Genomic DNA, 21,292 nt, shown 5'->3' on the forward strand with positions numbered 1-21,292 from the left:
TGAAATAAGTGAAAATCAACATACTCAATGTTTACATCTTTTCCCTACAGGCAATGGTAATTCTCAAAGGCTGGGCAGGTGGGAGAGCAGAATCAGGGTTAGAAACAGAACTACCCAAGAGTAGTTCTATAGTTCTCTACCCTATAGCGTCCTATAGTTCTGTTAATGGGGAGGAGGGGAAGGGTAGAATAAGAGAAGGGAAACACAAATCTACAAAGCTTCACTAGTCCCCCAGAATGAAGCCACTTCAAAGCTGAAGACCACAATCCCTAGTCTTGAAGCTGTAGTTCCCCCAAGAACACTGGTTTAAAAATCTTGGAGAAAGAAATGGCCAACCGGAAATAGCTTGTTCAAGTTCACTACTAAAGTGGAATAAAAGTACTATGAAAAAAATCTTCCATTAACTGGAGATGGAAAAAGGAGCCTTGGAGGGGACATTTAGGGCTTTCCTGAAAACTGCATGTATATGGTGATCACTTAGCCAAACACAAAAGAAACACTGACCTAGACATGCAAGAACAACACATAGTGACAAAATAGGTAACTTTAAAACTTCCCAAAAGAGGCCATTTGCACACACTCAAAGTTTACATATCATTAATACATGTAATGAGAGTAAAAACACTTTCAAGTGTGAGTTTCTTCCAAAGTTTGACTTCAATGTTACAGATAAATCTAATGCCCCAAAGTACTCCTTGATTGAATATCATTAATAAATAATACAGTCTTGAAGCCTAGTACAAGTAATGAAATACAAATGCAATAAATGATTGCAAACTATATCAAAAGGCTGGAAGACATTTTAAAAGGGTTTTCAAATGGAATCAATAATAAGTTTCTACAAAAAATTAAAACCATGAATGTGGTGATCATTTCCAAAATAAAAAATGAGATGTACGCCATAAACAATGGAAAGTATGTCAGAAAATGATGTCAAAAGTAACCAGATCATATCAGTATGAAGTGATACATTCATAACTCAATAAAAAAAATAAAAGACCACCAATTTTTTATGTCTAGCACCCCAAGGACCTAAAATAGCTGCTGGCACGTAACAAACACTCAAGAAATAAATAATGAAGTAATTAATTAAGGCAGGTATAACAGGATGATAAAGAACCTTGGCAATCATTCATTTTCATGTATAAGCCATCCAAAACTAGCTACTTAGCATGAGTCAGGAATGAAAATCAGATCTCCTGAGTACTAGCAGTTGCTTCCTTTATTGTTGAATTTCTAAAATTCAGAGTGATAGAATTTCTTAATTGGATATATAACTCAAGAATCTACTCAATCATGAATTAGGCACTATCTTATAAATATTTAATTGCTAATTGGCTTATATCATCCATATGACTTCTTTCTTATCTTGAAAAACTGTGTTTCTGAAGCTTGTAATTACATGGAAAAATATCAACGTAATAATATTAACCAAAAACTATCAGGATACAAAACTGCTTAAATGTTTCATCAGACTGTTTACCACACATTGTGCATTGTCATGAAAATGGTTTGAAAGGATATTTCATGGCATTAAAAAATGCTGTGATATATTAAGTGCATCTGCAGGATATAGAACTGTACATGCCGTAGTCCCAATTTTTAAATGTTATATATTATGGAGAAAAAAAAATGGAAAAGGACATATGTCATAAAATTAACGTATATAGGTAATTGAATTACAGATTTTTACTCATTTCGTCTACTTTTGTCCACTTCTTTATTTTCCAAAAATGTTACCAAGTATATGTCGTAAGTTTTCTTTCCATATTTTCCCCAAGTACTTACATGGTTCCTCTTTTGTCACTGAGTACTACAGAAATTACATCTTTAGTCAACGGGATAGTTTTTCTGTCTAAATGTACAACCCTCTAATTTTAAGAGCCACTTCAATTAACAATGAAAGCAAGAGATAATAATGGAGTTTTTCCCTCAAGTAACTAAATCCTCTACAGTCAGCAATAGAACTTTTCACCAAAGTTTATGGACGTGGTAGCCCAAAACCACATTAAACAAATGGTAAGCCATACTTCTTCCTAAATATGGACTGTAATTCCAGAACAACAGCAATATTCAACTGCTGTTTACTTAAACAGAGATTATTTACCTCTCACCACATATATTACCTATAGTCCACATTATTAATGATAACTTTGACTGCATATAAGGATGAGCCACAATTACCTACAGTACAGTGTTCTTTAGACTGGCTATCAGAAGACCAGAATTCTAGCACCAGTCTACCACCTAGTCAATGCAATCATGGAAGCCTGATTTCTTTGCCTATAAAATAAGGGCACTGGCACTTATGTTACCTGTCTCAGAGAATTGTTATAAGAATCAAATTGTATCATATATGTAAAAAAAAAGTATAAGTGCTAAAATTATTATGATCATCAATCTAATTGAGAGTTCCTACACCATATTAAGAGTGTCACATCCAATCTTTACATTTGCTGAGCCATGGCTAAAACTTATTTCTCATTACTAAACCCTCAGGTTTCATAACATATGTATGATAAAGCAGAGTTCTTAAAAATGGAGGATAAAATCTTCAACTCAACACCAGTTACCTATAAGCAAAATCTATCTTGTTTATATTAAAGTAGTAATTCAATTTTGTGATAATACTTTTCCTACAATGCAAAAGGTGAAATGCAAGGTCAGATTGTCCAAATGACATGGTAAGACCAAGAAAAATCTCTGTCTACACCATCCACCCACACATAACACAAAGCCTCTCCCTTCCCCAGCTCCCACTGAAATTCTGCCTTCCTTCAAATGCCAGCCCTGCTTGTGAAACCCCTGGATGCTCGCATCACTCCTGTTTTGTAGCACTCACACCTAATGAGTGTAGCTGGTCCACTTTCGTCACCAAACTCTGCTCTTTGAGAGGCTACAAACCTGTGTTCCTCTTCCTTCTGTAGACCCTGATTCCTTAGCATATTTTAATGTATAGGATCAATAAGTTATTTGGAATTAAACCACATGTTCCAAACTGGTGAAGATCTGCTTCTCCTGGTTCTAAACACTTCATCTCTTCCCAGTTTTTCCAGGGAAAGACTGAGTACAAAATACGATGGGGATGAGGGAACAGAGAATATACTAGATAGTAATATGTTCACTTGAAGCATATGATCAATTAATTTCTGACTAGAAATATGAGAAAGGTTGGGAACAATGCTGCTTGAATGCTTTCAAAAAATGCTAATTATGAAAGTATTTCATTCCATTTATAGTATTTTACTTCTACTGAAGCACAAATTTAAATTTCTATATAGTTTTCTAAATGGAAAGGGATATATAAGTACATGTCTTTTTCCACAAGAAAACTAAAGCATCCTTGCATCTTGCTTTCTGTAATTTAGAATCCTTCAGTCCTGCTTTAGATCTTCCAAAAAGAGTCAAAGAAAAAGTATAAAGACTACACATTATCTATAGCAGTTAAATTGTTAGAGCTTCTGAGATTGTTTAAAGGACACTGACATATTTTGGCCAAATCCCATCTTGAATTTCCAGGTGTTGTGGGAAGAATCCAGTGGGAGGTAATCAAATCACAGGGGCAAGTCTTTCCCATGTTGTTCTTGTGACAGTGAGTAGGTCTCACCAGATCTGATGGTTTTAAAAAGAGGAGTTCCCCTGCACAAGTTCTCTCTGTCTGCTGCCATCTATGTTAGACGTGACTTGCCCCTCCTTGCCTTCCACCATGATTGTGAGGCCTCCCCAGCCATGTGGAACTGTAGAAACTGTAAGTCCAACCTCTTTATTTTGTAAATTGCCCAGTCTCGGGTATGTCTTTCATGAGCAGCGTGAAAACAGACTAATGCAGAGATATTCAAATAACACTAAAAAAAAAAAAAAAAAAAAAAAAAAAACGCCTCTATAGCACAAACTATTGCTTCAAGAGGTATAAAATTCATATTATATGCAAAATCAAACTCTTAATTTGAATCACTGCACTTTTTATCTACTAAGTATTTTCAATATTCTTTTTTTGTTTTGAGACAGAGTTTTGCTCTTATCGCCCAGGCTGGAGTGCAATGGCATGATCTCAGCTCACTGCAACCTCTGCCTCCCAGGTTCAAGTGATTCTCCTGCCTCAGCCTCCTGAGTAGCTGGGATTACAGGCGTCCGCCACCACATCCACCTAATTTTTGTATTTTTAGCAAAGATGGGGTTTCACATGTTGGCCAGGCTGGTCTCGAACTACTGACCTCAGGAGATCCACCTCCCTTGGCCTCCCAAAGTGCTGAGATTACAGGCATGAGCCACCATGCCCTGACTTACTTTCAACATTATCTAGTTTCTGTTATACAAATAAGGTTATCACAAGATCACAAGACGAACAACCAAGTACCTCTTTAATCACTCTCTTTTTTCTAACAAAGGCAGTCAATAGTGTTCCAGAATTCTAAACATTTAGGAACTGTGACTCTTCTAAAATATGCTAACAGAAAAAAAGCAAATAATCTTGCTGTAACTCAACTCATATTTTTAAAATCACATGTAATCATTTACATGAAAGCACTGTCTTAACTCTAAGAGGCAACAATGTGAAACTCTGTGTTTATGGATATTGTATACATACAGCACTACATCCAGGCCATAATCAAATTATCACAACAAAACTTTCTTACTAACTACTTTCTTACAAACTTTCTATCCAACTCTACTTCTGATTACATTTTAAAAGAAGTAATTCGATATCCTAAGAGTCTTTAACTTTCACATGTTTTACAGGACATGGACTACTAATTTCAGTGTACGCTTAAAATAGAACAGTTCGACTAATTTTAGACTCAAGTGTTATAAAGCATCATAGCTGCCAACCAACTGGATACCTGAATTGCAGCTACAACAGCATATTAGATACACCAAAGCAAACTGTCAAATTGCTGAACTCAGAGTCACCACATACAACTCTATGAAGCAGATACAATAAATAACACACGTAGTTAAAACAAAATAGTACTTAAGAATGCTATGACCATATAAAAGGAAATAATCAGGTCCTTATTTACTTAAATAATATCTATAATATGCAGTGGCTCAAAGGTGTCAAAAGGAGGTAATGGTATAAAAAGGTTACTGATCATTTGCAAAACATATTTGATAAAGGACTGGTATCCAAAATATACAAAAAACTCCAAAACTCAACAATAAAAAAAAAAAAAATTTAAAGTGGGCAAAAGGGCCAGACATTATGGCTTACACCTATAAATCCCAGAACTTTAGAAAGCCAAGGCAGGAGGATCACTAGAGCCCAGGAATTCAAGACCAGCCTGGGCAACATAGCAAGACCCTGTCTCTATATAACATAAAAATATTAGCCCAACATGGTGGCACATGCCTGTAGTCCCAGATACTTCCGAGGCTCAGGCAGGAAGATCTGCTGAGACACAAGTTCGTGGTTACAGTGAGTTATGATTTTATCACTGCATCCAGTCTGGGTGACAGAGTGAGACCATGTCTCAAAATAAAAAATGCTTAAAAAGCGGGCAACAGATCTGAACAGACACCTCACGAAAGGAAATACACAGATGACAAGCATATAAAACGATACCAGCCAGGCGCGGTGGCTCATGCCTGTAATCCCAGCACTTTGGGAGGCTGAGGCGGGCAGATCACGAGGTCAGGAGTTTGAAACCAGCCTAACCAATATGGTGAAACCCCATCTCTACTAAAAATACAAAAATTAGCCAGGCGTGGTGGTGGACGCCTGTAATCCCAGCTACTCAGGAGGCTGAGGCAGGAGAATCGCTTGAACCCAGGAGGCAGAGGTTGCAGTGAGCCAAGATCGTGCCTCTGCACTCCAGCCTGAGTGACAGAGTGAGACTCCATCTCCAAAAAAAAAAGATACTTACCATGATATGTCATTTAGGGAACTGCAAATTAAAACAATAATGAAATACCACTATGCACCTATCTGAAAGGCTAAAATACAAAACAGTGGCAATACCAAATGCTAACAGGATGTGGAGCAACAGGAACTCTCATTCATTACTGGTGGAAATGAAAAACAGTACACCCACTTTGGAAGTCAAGTTAGAAAAGTTTCTCACAAAACTAAATGTACCATACAATCTAGCAATCATACTCCTTTACACAAATGACTTGAAAACATATCCACACAAAAATCTGCACTCAACTGTTCAGAGCAGTTGTATTCATAACTGTCAACCCTTAGGAGCAACCAAGATGTCCTTAAGTAGGTGAATGGATAAGTAAACTTGGTACTTCCAGACAGTGAACTTAGCAATAAAAAGAGATGAGCGATCAAGCTATGAAAAGACATGGAGGAACTTTAAATGCATATTGCTAAGTGAAAGAAGCTAGTCAGAAAAATCTATATACTGTAGGAGTCCAACTATATGACATTCTATAAAAACATAAAATATAGAAAGAGCAAAAAGATCAGTGGTTGTCAGGGGTTCTGGAGCTGGAGAGGAACAAACAGGTCAAACACAGGATTTGGGAGCAGTAAAACTCTTCTGTATGATATTATAATAATAGACACATGATATTATACATTTGTCAAAACCTATAGAACTGTACAACAAAGGAAACCCTAATGTAAACTATTAATCTTGTAATCAACTATGTAATTGATGAATCAATTTATCAATATTGGTTCATCAATTGCAACAAATGTGCCACACCAGTACCAGATATAAATAGGAGAAACTATGGGGGAGGAAGAGGGGGTATATGGGAACTATGTAGTTTCCGCTCAATTTTGCTATAAACCCAAAACTGCTCTAAAAAATAATGCATGCATTTTTTAAAAGACTACTGGTATAGGAAGAGCCACAGTACTTCAGTTCTTAGGTCTACCTAATTCACCGACTATCTACATAATCTCTACTGCTCAGAATATTCCATATGCCCTATTTTATCCCACCTTTATTAACCCAGTGTCTACCTCACTAGACAAGTAGTACTATTTCACACCAAAATGAAGAAAACACATCATTACATGGGCATGGCCAGCACGAAGAACCATAACACTGAATATAGGGGCACTAGAACAATAGTATGTTTGTATAATATCTTTAATACCAGGGTTCACTGGGAAATATTTTCACCCACTACAGTAAAATAAAGACTTTGTCAACTCTCTTTGACAATTCTTTCCAGGAAACATGTCAGGCATGTATCAAAGCATCACATTCACTGGTAACATTTACAAAAAGTTCTTTTCAAAATCTTCTCGACCCGAATACACACTGGAAACGCTCATATTAAAATTTTACTGTCTTTTTATAACTAATCATTAGAATTGATAATACAACTAAGACACAACAGTCTGACTTCCAAAATCTAATATTTGAATAAAAGTAATATCTATAAATGTATAAACTATTAACTTTAATTTCATGCATTTATTTAACATATCTCAGAAAGTTGTAGTATTAATCAAAATCAGAATCTTAATAAATATATTTTCATAACTATTTCTGCAATATCTCCCAGTCAATATAATGACACTAAAAATATATACTTTAGGCCAAATATATATTTGACGTTCAAATGCCATTTCTACCACTATAGCTATGTGATTCTTTAAACTTACATATATACATAACATACATGTATTTCACATGTAATACCCAGCATCATGCCAGGCATATGAGTAGGTTGACACATAAATGGTAGTTATTGTTTTGCAATTTTAAAGTACAAATTTAAGGCTTAATGCTCAAATTGTAGGGTAGCCGAGAACTTAAATGAACATAAAACCACTTAACTTTTTATACACCAAACCAAACTAACGCTACATATTTGCTGAAGTTTATGTAGAAAATAAAGAATAAATTAAGATTTTTGAAATAAAAACAAATATGAAAAATTATTGAAATATATTGAAAGTTTTTTCATCATATATATTTACCTTTTAAAAGGATATGTATTCAATTATTTTATTTACTTATGGAAAACAGATCCACTGCTCTAAGATGTTACTAATCATGCTCAGAGGATTCCCAACAAACAGACTGATAAGGTATTACTTAAACAGCTCTACATTAAATAGAGCATTCCAGTTTTCTAGGGCACACTACTTGCTGTATTTCCAAGGTCAAGCAAAATAGCTTTTGTTCCATTTAACTACCAGGAAAGGTCTAATTGTGATTAATAATAAAAATGTTTTAAAAACACCTTTTCTAATAAATACATAATGCAAATTTTTAAAAAACTTAAAAAGGAAACATTTCAAACTTTTCTGGACATAACTTCAACAACAAAAGTTGCTGCACCCGCCTCCTGTCCCCACATGCAGAACCAACTAATCAGCCATCCTGACAATTTCTGAAATTTCTCTTGAATCAGCCTTCCATTCCAACCACTATAATTTTACAGTACCCACCTAACCTGTCTCCCTGCCTGAGTCTTCCCTTCCACTCAGTCCTCCACACTGCTGCGAGAGTGCTCTTTCTAATATCTATCTAACTTCCTGCTGGGGATCATAAAGGGTCACCCTCACTGCCTAAAGAATAAAGCCCAAACTCAGTCCTGGGCATGCCACTCAAGACTGCTTTCAATCTGGTACAGCATAACCCTCCATCATTCATCCATTTCCATCTTCCTATAAATTCTAACCAATCCTTTCCCTGAAACCTACGGTGCACTTCAGCCAACGATCAAAATGATTTTGGCAATTATGTCAATGAAATGGAACAGTCATGCTAGTTTCTCCTCTTGGAGTTTTCCTCCCTGGTACTTTTCACCTTCTCACAGGGTGAAATCCCATTTCACCCCAAATACAAAGCTTTTCCCCAACCTAAGCAGAATTATTTGCTTCTTTTGGGAGAGATGAAGCAGGTCAGAAAACAAAAGCAAACAAAATTGCATTAAAGGACAAGCAAAAAAAAAAAAAAAATGAGTAAGAAGGGGTCTCATTTGATCACTTACAGAAACAATGACATACTTCAGCATATAATTACCTGAAATTCCTCCTTGGACAGAGCTAGAGCGTAACCCCTGAAATATTAAGAACTAAGAAATGGACAGGGAAGTCTTTCCTGTTTTTTATTCAAAGCCATTACAGAGAGACTTCCATGAAACAGAAGCATCTGTGTTTAGTTAATATGAAATAACAAACATTCGAAACTACAAATCATCTTCTCTTCCCAATTAGTCCACCAGGTCACATGATTTGGGCATGTTCTTGTGCACTTTCATACTCAGTTGTGGAACTAAAACAGAAATGAACATGACAGCCTAGATATTCCATCTTGTTATCACCTCTATAGCTTCAGATATTTTCATAATCTCCAGTTGCATGAAGATGCTTTGGTCAAATATTCCAGCTCCCCACAGAGTCAGGATCCTGAAGCACATATGACCCAAAGGCAGAAATACAAGCACTTCTTTGTCAGACTACAAGATAGCAGTAAGACAATAAATTGTTTTCACCACCTGTCCTTACACTGATTACCTAAAACAGTTATTGAGCCAGAAAACAAGTATCTCCAAATTGTTCAAATACAAAACAAACAAACAAACAAAACCTAGAAGTTTTAAAAAGCATAAGCCTTCTTTTTAAAGTCTCTGGGCTAAATGAATGTTGAGATAACTCTCTAAGAACAAAAGAAACTGAAAAGAGCATCAGTAGAAGTTTAAAATTAAATTCACTAACAATACCTAATAATTTCCCACATTTCTGAACTCATATACACTCCTTATTGTGTGAGGCAATAAACACAATTTAATCCTAATTATTTGGTGAGAATGACTTTTCAAACCCATGCTGTAACATAAAACATTCAATTGTGTCATTTTGAAAATACTCAGAAACCTCATGGAGCCCTCAGATTTTCTTCAAACTTTAGTGAAGTCAAATATATTGTGTGATGATTGTTAATATGTATCCAAATTTTAAGTTGCCAATTTTAGCACACTTTGCCCTCCATGTGCCAGACACTGCTGATTGCAAAACCAGTTGCCATTCTTTCCTTATTCTTTACAAACAAAACTTCAATTTTATTCAGGGCACTAAATGAAGCCAGCTTAAAAATCTACATTTCCTAGTCTACCTGCAGATAGAGATGGCCCCTGGAACAGCTGTCCCCTGGAATGGAGACACAAGGGCTGGAAGAGGAGCAGCCATCTTGTGATCACAAAACGATTGCAAGATACACTATAAATAGCCACACAGAAATAGAGGAGTCTGAGTCCCTACTGGCAAATGGGGGTACCCTACAACCCAGTTTTGCCTATTTAGGACTTCTCAGTACCTAAGAAAAAGAAAACATCTATTTGGCTAAGCACTATCACTTGTTTTCTGTTACAAACAGTCAAACATAATCTTAACCAACACTCAGCAAATTCAACCTGTTTCACTTTTAAAAGAAAACAAAAATCCCAGACTTACACTATTACAACTAGCTATAATATTATCATGATGCAGCACAGTTAAAGTTCACTTATTATATAACTATTAACCTATGAACAGAGCATGAGCAGAAGAAATTTGAAATCAAGTTTTTGCAGAATCCTAGAAGCCAAATGAAAACCACTGAGCTAGATCACTACACGCTGCAAAGAAATTCCCTGAAACCTGTATCCTCCAATTTTCAATTCAAGGGAGTGTCAGAGCCGATTTACAGAGTAAAATGACAGAATTTTTACTAATCACCTATCAATAAAGGCAATAAACCCAAACTGAAAATGAAAATTATGGTAGTCTTCGTTCCTTTTGTCGCCATGCACATAAGCAGATTTTATAGCCCTAATGAGAGAAGAAACTAAAGCAATTATACAAGGTATTTGTAAAAAACAGAGAAAACTTTGCCTATTGCCTAAACAGCAGTTTGCAGGGGGTGATGGGGTGGAGTGGGGTTAGTAATATTACAGATAAGTAACCAAAACGACCATTCCATTCGGCTTTCACAGAGAATGATAAATGCAACACTTTCATTACGGTTGTCTAGGTACAACGGATTTACTTCCAGATCAATAGAAAAATAACCATTTTAGTGGACCAAAATAATGTAATATTTTAAAATTACATCTATAAAGTATAGAATAAAATGTATTGAATTCACATTATCTCATTTTCTCACTTAATATCATAATACAAAGTAACAATGTGTTGGGAAAACAAGTATTCCAATGATACACTCAAAACGCAGAATTTCATAAGATGAGAACTAATTAATCATTTATAATAACAGCATATGGGTTAGTTTCCTTACACTTTAGAAGAAAAATAAGATAGTACTGTACCTTTTAAGCTAAGCTACTAAGAATGTTTTGTATTACATGGTATATACACTGGATAATTTACTATAGATATAAAAGAAAGCCACCCTGATGTAGACAATTTCTAGCACAAACAATAATAAAGAATTATGTTTTACACAAAAATAAATGCCTTTATTCAGCCGAAGTTTGGTATCAGCTGAAGAAATATGTTTTTTTAATCAGATGGCCCTGAATATTCCATGAATATATTTTACAAGTAACGGGACTCGAATATGAATCAGAACACTGCACCCTTCTTTGTAGCAAATAGCTCTTTCTGTGTTATTCTAATTCAGCAAACAGTTGCCTATTTTTGCCCAGAAGTAATGGACCAAAGCAAGATACAAGAATAGACTGACTACACCATAAATAATTAGAGTTCACTCTTCACTATTCTTGTTTTTCTAGTCTGATTTGAAGTCCTCTCAAGGCTGTCTGACGACTAGACCTAACAAAACTCTCGACTTCTAAATCTAATGCTCATAATTCCTAACATTATAGATTATTACAATTCTACATTTCTGACAACAGGCAGATTTTGAATTGGTTCCAGCTGACTCCACCACTTACACTACTCAACAGCTGAGGCATATGATAACTTGGCAACCTGATAATATTCTAGATGAATGCAAACTCATTCTGTAACCAAAGAACTCTGTCAGAAATAAAAATCGAAATGACTTCTCTTTAAGTTTAAGTGATAACATAAAATGTTTTGAACAATGCATGATTTCAGAAAGTAAGCAACCGTACTCTGAACGTTTAGTGAACTGACACTCCCTATTCAAAGCCTACAATTCTTTTCTGATTAGATCAGTCCCCACAGCAAGTCATCAGGATAATAAGCACTGTAGTGAAGTCATCATACTGGATACTGATGGGAAATCATAACTGGCTTCAAAACACATCGGGAAACAATGAGTTTTCCAGGTCTCCAGCTTTTCATGGAATACACTGCCCAATACTCTTACTTTCCTTTCCATGACTAAATGAAACATAGCACAGCTATAAAGCCCAAGTACAAATTGATGAACTAAGCATTTTAAAAACCATAAGTAAAAATGAGGAAAACTCCCATCATTTTTTCAGTGACGTCTGAACAATATGTTTGAAAATGTGTATGTTTAAGGGCAATACTGATTGTTGTACACTGGCCTTCAGATCTTTAATTTCCTTTTATTTCCAAAGGCAAAGACAAGCTTTTAAACAATGCCTGCTTCTTTTAGACGAAGTCAAATAAGCACTTGTTTTCAGTCACCTGAAATCACCCACGCGTCACTTAGGTAAAACTTCATGTGATAAAAATTCATTCAGCTATAATTTTTTTCAAAAGTGTAAAATGTATCTACTTTAGAACTTTCAGGTTTTTTTGTTTCTGACTGTATAGAGCACAGATATATTTCTTCAACAAGGTTTGTTGGTCTATATTGCAATATTTCTCTTTTTTAAAGCTCTGGAAACAAATAATTAGAAACTTTACTTTAAAATGGAGTGATGGAGGTAAACATGAGTATATTACCCCACACACACACACACACAAATGTCACAAATGTGCTTTAGCCTAAAATATCACTGCACTTGCTCTGTGGCGGTATTATACACAATAAGAGTCTCGGCACAAAGGAATTCTCATTGTACTGTCTACAAAATTCTACATGGATTGCAAGAATTTCGGTTATAAAACATATTCTACAAAGGGAGAGAACAATTGTGAGTGTATTTGGGCTTTTTTGGGATTTGGAATTTTATTGTTTAGTTCAATTTTTTTTATTTCTACTTTCTACTAATAGAAAACTACATGCATTGTTAACCATATAATACCACTAAATTTACTGACATTTCAGTTACCAAACCCAAAGCAAATATTCAAAAGATATAAAACCATCTGAATCCTACCTATGAAATGGGTCACTATTCACTATAAATACGTTAAACCTCTGTGAGCTGCTCTTGAGTTCGGCGTGTTTTGGGAGCCACAATAAAAAGATGGTATATACACACTTAAAAATACATTTCCAGAGACAAAAACACTTAAAAAATGGGCAGCTGCAATTTATATTTCGTCATTATATTTAACTAGGAAGTCAAAGTAAACATTATACTAAAACATAAATATCAAATTGGCATAGAATTTCCTGAACATAAAGGATGAGCAGAAAAAAATCTCAAAATATACTCTTTACATTTAAATTTACAACAAACTCACTAAAGTCTTTTATCCATCATGCTATAATTTTTACAATATATCAGAGTAAGTATATAGTCACAAACATTTTCAAATAAGTAAGATCATTTTAAGGAAAATGATCTAGTGATGCTGAACCTTTTTTACAGGGCTAACCAATACCCTAGCCAAGCAGCAGCAGCAATGCGTTAGGAATCCCACAGAGAATAATCGGTATCCACCCCCCCAGGAAGAATTATGATTACGCGCAGTGCTTAAGAGCTTTCACAAGGGAGAGAAAGCGCAATGTGCTTCTTGGAAACCAAACCCCCTTCCCCCCTCTCTACCGCTCATCTAAGGGCGTCTCCGGACTGTCGCCCACCCCACCATCCTCCCTGCGCTGGGGGTACCAAATCCCATGCAAAAAGACCTGGTCCATTCCCAAGACTGGTCCAGACACCTGTTTACTCGTGCCCAAGCAGTGGTGGCTCTGATTAAGGAAAGGCAGCGGTTGCCTCTCTGATCCGAGCCAAGCTCCGCAGCCCCAGGGCAGGGACCACATACCTTTGTACCTCTCCAGGACATCCTCGTAGGCCTGGAGGTACTCCTGCTCCTCCACGTACAGGTAAGCAGCAGGAGAGAGGTAACCCGCCATGCCGAACTTTATCTAAGCGATGACTGACCAATTCCCCTCTCCCCCTCGTAACCCCCGGACAGTATCGCAGTCAGCAAGACACAGCCTTGGGAACTGGAAAAGAGGAAGGAGCAGCACGCTGGGGAGCAGCACGGAAGCCGAAGACGCAGAGCGGGGGCGCAAGGGGCTGCGGGCGCCGGGGCCGGCAAAGGAAACGCCCAGGCCTCCGGGCAGGCCGATGGTGGGCCGCCCCGCTCCGGGAGCCCGAGTCCCTCTCGGGTTTCAGCAGCGGCAAATCTCGGCGAGCCCAGGGGCGGCGACGAGCAGCGCCACGCCAAGCGGAGAAGCCGGGAGTGCGGCGAGGGCGGGCGGGGGCCGGCGGGCGCCCGGACCCTCTGCGGCCGCGCTGACCGCTCTGCTGGCCCTGCACGGGGCGCGTGCTCCGGGCAGGGCCGAGGCCGCGGCGGCGGTGCGGGAGGACCGGCGCGCTGCCTCCACCGGGGATGCTGCGCGGCGCATCTGCGGCATTTCCTGGCCGCCGCGCTGCAGACACTCGCCCGCGCCGGGGAGAGAGGGAGGGAGAAGGGTGGAGGGCGGAGGGCGGAAGGGAGGGGGCGAGCGCGGCGGTCAGCGCCCGGGCTGGCTCAGCTCCGGCCCCGGCGCCGCTCGGCCCCTCCCTCCCAGGCAGAGCCACGCGCCCCGGGCCCCCTCCCCAGGCCCGCCCACCCGGGTGGACCGTGCGGCCAAGCACGCCCACCCCCGGACACTGGCTGCCCGGTCCCGGATCCCCAAGGGCGACGTTTCTATTTGGGATCCACAACAGGTGCCTGAGAAACAAAGCCGCAGATCGCTCCACCGCCGTGCGCAGCCCCCTGCTGAGGGGCCAGCGGCTCTCCCTGGGTAAGGGATGATCGGGGGAAGGGTTGGAAATACTTTCTTCCACCCATCTTTTTGGCGTGGGAGGATTCAGGTCACTCTGTGACAGCACAGGGCAAGGAGGGCACGGGGGTCCGCGTCTAGGGGACATCCCGGGGACCGGGTGAGGAGGCCTCTGCAGGTGGCCCCGCGCATCAGCGCCTGACAGCCGGGCCGCGCCTGCGCCTGAGGGCCCGGCCGCCGCGAGGCTGCCGAGGACCAGCCTGCGGTCCCTCCCTTCTGCCCCCCAGAGCCCGCAGGCGCATCTGCTGCTGGGCTCCGCGGCGGGCCTATTGGTTCACAACAGCCCCATATTTATCACCTCCCTCCTGCTCTCTCCTTATTATTCATTCTACATAGTACTAGTATCCATTAAACTGAGTAAAATGGATACAGTTCCCTTAAATTAGATATATGTGTATTATATACTAAAGTGGATGAGTTTAAGGGTCAATTGGAAGAACCAACTGATACCCAGGCATGTAAATGCATGTGTTTAAGCGTAATGAATGGCCGGGCGTGGTGTCTCACGCCTGTAATCCCAGCACTTTGGGAGGCTTAGGCAGGTGGATCACGATGTCAGGAGTTCAAGACCAGCCTGGCCAAGATGGTGAAATCCCATCTCTACTAAAAATACAAAATTTAGCCAGGCGTGGTGGTGGGTACCTGTAATCCCAGCTACTCGGGAGGTTGAGGCAGAGAACTGCTTGAACCCGGGAGGTGGAGGATGCAGTGAGCCAAGATCACGCCACTGTATTCCAGCCTGGGCGACAGAGCAAGACTCCATCTCAAAAAAAAAAAAAAACAGTGAAGTCAGGCTGCTGTAGATAGAATCTTCACTCCTTACTGTGTCACATGGGCAAGTTACTTATCCTCTCTGAGCCTCTCTTCATGAGTAAAACAGCGATAATAGTGCCTAACTCATAAAGTTGTATAGTAAATGAAGTTTAGAATAATCTCTGGTGTTATATAAGGATTAGCTGCTGCATCTACTACTTTATTTAGGAGGTAGGGTCTCACTCTGTCATCTAGGCTGGAGTACAGTGACAGGATGATACCTCATTGCTACTACTATTATTAGATAAATCAGCTGATTGTTGACGGTCTGATCTATGTCAACTTCACCTCTTGTCTAAATCTTCCTTCCCTATTTCCTCCTTTCACATATACTAATGTTTTGCCCTCCGTGATTTTTTATTTCTTTGTTAGCATTGGGTGTTGTGAACTATGGACCACTTTCCATTAATGCTTACATAGGGATGAGTTCCTCTTGAAAGAAAAAATCGTGTACTCGTGGAAAAAAAAACTGACCTGAGATAGAACTGGAGCACTCCTCCTCAGCAATTGGCCTCCTTTTGTTCCTCCAAACAAAGCAAGACCACATCTCTTTTTTCTATCCTGACCACTGGTTTATAATCTGAGTTTGAACCATTGTCCCAGTAAGTCCTTAAGGTTACTAGAGTTTTCTTACAGCTCGATATGCATTTGTGTGCACATTAGTTCATGAAGTAACAACCAGGCATCACAGGGGACACCTTCTTGAAATAAAAGGGTTAGCAATTAAGTCCCTGAGAGTCATTCATTTACAGAACACACATGTATAGACATAGGTCTCTCAAAAATGTCTCCTTTACAATGAGTAAGGTCACTGAAGGCACGTCTGAGCCTTCATCAGAGACTGACACCCAGTAGCACCCAATTTTATGAATATAGTCAGCACACACTTAATAATTTTAATCATCCATTTAAGGAACCAGTCAAAATGAGCAGAAGCAGCATTTGGGATTTTTTTAAAAACAGCCTTTACCCCATGCATTCTTGGAAGGGTAACACTGGGTCAATATGCTAATAATAATAGTGTATTCCATAGAGAAGAGGCAAAGGCATAGCAGTAAATAGCTTGGACTTTGGAGTAAAGACTGCCTGAATTCAGATCCTAGCTCTACTGCTTCTTGACACTAGGACCTTGGCAAAGTTTCTCTTCCTTTCTCAGCAGATTCTGAACTGAAAATGAAGAAAATCATAGTACGTACTTCATGGAGTTCTTGGGAGGTCTAAATAGGATACCAGATTAAGTGTTTAGAAGAACATGTAGCCATGGGTAAACTATCATTTATAGAGCATTTGATGTGCCAAGGAGTCAGCAGAATTGTTTGCATTCACTATTATGTTTAATCACCACAACCATGACCCTTTGATAAAGAAACTGAGGCTAAGTTTGGTAAATTATCCAAGTAAACACAACTAGTCATGGACAGAGAAGTAATTAAAACTCAAGTCTGCCTGAGTTCAAAGTCTAATTCGCCTTTGATCCTTCAATTCCAACTTCAAAGAATTTGGATAGGACAAAAACCCTTTTCTTAAAATAGCATTATCACTGACAAACCATGTAACTTTATAGGTAGTTTATCACTGAAAAACCCAACTTACAATATCCTGTAGCTAACAACAGCAGATCTGTATTGCTTATATGTAAAAAGCATTTATACAATGGGTGTTTAAAAGCCCCTTTCCTTATATTTCATTGTTTTACGCTCACATTGACCCTAGGAGATAAGAAGTAAACATACTATAGTCTCAGATTTTAATATGATGAAACCACAACACATACAAAAGCACTAAAAACTAAAAATGTGAAGTTGGGCCAGGCACAGTGGCTCACGCCTGTAATACTAGTACTTTGGGAGGCCAAGGTGGGCAGATTGCTTGAGCCCAGGAGTTCGAGACTAGCCTGCACAACATGGTGGAAGCCTGTCTCTACAAAAATACAAAAATTACCCAGGAATTGGTGGCACACACCTTTAGTCCCAGCTACCTGGGAGGCTATGGTGGGAGGATCGCTTGAGCCCGGGAGGTAGAGGTTGCAGTGAGCTGAGATCACACCACTGCAATCCAGCTTGAGAAACAGAAGAACACCCTGTCTCGAAAAAAAAAAAAAAAAAAAAAGTGAAGTTGGCCAGGCCCCGTGGCTCACTCCTATAATCCCAGCACTTTGGGAGGCCCAGGTGGAAAAGATCACTTGAGCCCAGGAGTTCGAGTCCAGCCTGGGCAACACAATGAGAACCCATCTCTATAAAAAAAAAATTTTAATAAGCCAAGCATGGTGGTACACACCTGTAGTCCTAGCTACTTGGGAGGCTGAAGTGGGAGGATCCCTTGAGTCCAGCACTTAGAGGTGGCAGTGAGCTGTGATCGTGTTAGTGCACTCCACCCTGGGCAACAGAACAAACCCTCAACTCATAAATAAATTTTTTTTTTTTTTTTTTTGAGACGGAGTCTCGCTCTGTTGCCCAGGCTGGAGTGCAGTGGCGCAATCTCGGCTCACTGCAAGCTCCGCCTCCCGGGTTCACGCCATTCTCCTGCCTCAGCCTCTCCGAGTAGCTGGGACTACAGGCGCCCGCCACCACGCCCGGCTAATTTTTTTTTTTTTTTGTATTTTTAGTAGAGACGGGGTTTCACCGTGATCTCGATCTCCTGACCTCGTGATCCGCCCGCCTCGGCCTCCCAAAGTGCTGGGATTACAAGCATGAGCCACCGCGCCCGGCCATAAATAAATTTTTAAATAAATAAATAATAAGAAGTGTTAGACATGTGACACCATCACTAATATGACTTTCCAAACCATAAACCTGATTATGCCACTCCATTGCTTAAAAATCTTTCAGTGGTTCCCTAGCACTTACAACATAAATAGTCCAGTTGCCTCAGGATTGTACACAAACATCTTTACAGTTTCTGCCTTTCCCTTCCAAATCCCACACTTAGCAACACACATTACTTGCAGTTCCCATTTAAACCCATCACCCTACCTTTGTTCTTGTAGTTCCATCCCTCTAAAGTGGGCTTCCCTTTCACCCTAATTCCATCAAGCTCTTTAAATCTCAGTTCAAGTGGCACTTCCTCTCAGAAACCTTTCAGGAACCTCCCATGCCTCCCTTCTCCCCACAAGTTAATTACACTCTCCTCTGGGTTCTTTTAATTTTAGGTGCTTATAGCCATCACAACTAATCCCTGTAACAACTAATAATTACCACGTTGTAACTATTTAACAACACATCCATTTATCGTATTAGACTATGACCTTTCTTTTCCAGCTTATTCTTTTTTATTTTACTGATACATGATATTTTATATATTAATGAGGGTACCATACTGCAAGTATTTTTTACATGCATAGAACGTGTAACGATCAAGTCAGAGTATCTCAGGTATCCATCACCTTAAGCATTTATCATTTCTATGTATTGGTAATATTTCAAGTCCTTCCTTCTAGCTATTTTGAAATATACAATATATTATTGCTAACTATAGATATCCTACTCTGCTATGGAATATTAGGACTCATTTCTTTTAACTGTAAGTTTGTATCCATTCACCAATCTCTCTTGAAACTATGACTTTTTAAAGGCAGAACTGTGTGCTAATCTTCATTTTATTGCAGGGGCTCAATAAGTAGTTGCTAAATGTGGGTGAATTAAGGTATCCCCCAGACCACATAGTCTTTTTGACTCAATAGACATTTTCACAATCCTATTTTTAGGACCTTAAAAACAAATAAAAATACTAAACTCTCAGCTCTTTTATTACTAAGTAATGACCACTATAGACATCCTCACACCATTTCTGAACTTCACCTCATTTCCTAAAAAGGGTGAATTTCAGGGAGGGGGTAAGTTTCAGGAAGAGTATGCAAAGATATAACAAAATTAGAAGTTGAAATTTCAATTGTATGTTTTCATAGTATCCACAGCACCAAGTTCCATTAGATAACCTGTACTCTCATCCTCACACTGGGTGATCAGTGGCCAGTTTAACACATAATATATCTAAATTTCATAATTTAGCCACATTATAAGTTAAACAGATATTTGTGGACTGACCTCCCAAGTCTATCCTCCATGTATGATTATTGTTTATGACTTGTCTAGCAAAAAGCTAATTTACCAATATTTATTTAAAATACAATCATAGGCCAGGTGTGGTGGCTCACGCCTGTAATCCTAGCACTTTGGGAGGCTGAGGTGGGTGGATCACTTGAGGTCAGGAGTTCAAGACCAGCCTGGCCAACATGGTGAAACCCCATCTCTACTAAAAATACAAAAAAAAAATTAGCTGGGCATGGTGGTGCATGCATATGGTCCCAGCTACTTGGGAGGCTGAGGCAGGAGAAACACTTGAACCCATGAGGCAGAGGTTGCAGTGAGCCGAGGTTATGCCACTGCACTCCAGTCTGGGTGACAGAGAGAATCTGTCTCAAAATAAATAAATTAATTAAATTAAATCATATGCTTCCCTGCTGTTTGTTGTTTCATTTTATTTTTTTCTGCTTTTGAAGAATTCATGTAATTTTTTTTTTTTTTTTTTTTTTTGAGACAGGGTCTTGCTCTGCCACCAGGCTGGAGTGCAGTGGCAAGATCTCAGCTCACTGCAACCTCTGCCTCCTGGGTTCAAGCAATTCTCCTGCCTCAGCCTCCAGAGTAGCTGGGACTACAGGCACATGCCACCGTGCCCAGCTAATTTTTGTATTTTTAGTAGAGATGGGGTTTCACCATATTGGCCAGGATGGTCTCGATCTCTTGACCTCATGATCCGCCCACCGGGGCCTCCTAAAGTGCTGGGATTACAGGCATGAGCCACCACGCCTGGCCTGTAAGTTTTAAAGAATGGAATTTTGAGATCCCCAGTGCATCACCTGCCACCAACTTCACAGCTATCCCTACAAACTCAGTGAACATTTTACAATTAAGAAGCAATGGACCCTGCATCAATGACTCCACAGTCTACTAATAGCATCAGCACCTTCATGTACCCTGCATCCCATTAGAACATAGAGTTCTTCAATGTCTTCCCCACCTGCAGTGTACAATGATGGTTAGTACTACCAATTTTTCATGACTTCCTGCCCAGTAGAGTTTTTCCCAATTTATATAATTTCATTCCCCCTAACAAACACCTGCCCTGTCCTTCTGTCATAACTCCCTCCCTCATTACTGAAAGCAAAATATCCATCTCTGCCACTACCATCAAAACTCTCAGCCCAGAAGCACTTTCTACCTTCCAAAAAATACATAGAACAGGCATCCCATTTTGATACCCTAAGTGGGCCATCAGCCCCCAGTAACTTCTCACTCACACTCTCCTTTCATCTATCTTCCCTTTCTGCTGAGTCAAACATCTGGTATGGGCAGTGTCATCTGTACAGGCATTCGTTTCGCTGGAGCCTCAGACCTGCGGGAAAGTTCTCAAAAGGGCAAGCAGGCAGGCCTCAGTGACTAAACATTTTCTGGTCTGCCTTGACTCTCCAAGTCTACCCCTGCTCACTCTCAGTCTCCATC

The 21,292-nt window shown here is 39.5% G+C and overlaps 1 protein-coding gene across 25 annotated transcripts in view; it reads right to left on the bottom strand.

The window, feature by feature from the left end:
- Nucleotides 1-21,292, bottom strand: part of DST (dystonin) — a 499,064-nt gene that overhangs the window by 369,109 nt on the left and 108,663 nt on the right. For 7 of the 25 annotated variants that reach the window (XM_055263449.2, XM_055263448.2, XM_055263447.2 and 4 more), the window contains exon 1: nt 13,973-14,630. The exons of the other annotated variants lie outside the window; for them this stretch is intronic. In XM_055263449.2, the coding sequence (XP_055119424.1) occupies nt 13,973-14,063 (91 nt within the window). In that variant the 5' untranslated portion in view covers nt 14,064-14,630. Of the gene's footprint in view, nt 1-13,972; nt 14,631-21,292 lie in introns of those variants that run through there. 25 annotated transcript variants of the gene reach the window in all.

Source organism: Symphalangus syndactylus, chromosome 23 (genome assembly GCF_028878055.3).
Source record: "Symphalangus syndactylus isolate Jambi chromosome 23, NHGRI_mSymSyn1-v2.1_pri, whole genome shotgun sequence".
Taxonomy (NCBI): Eukaryota; Metazoa; Chordata; class Mammalia; order Primates; family Hylobatidae; genus Symphalangus; species Symphalangus syndactylus.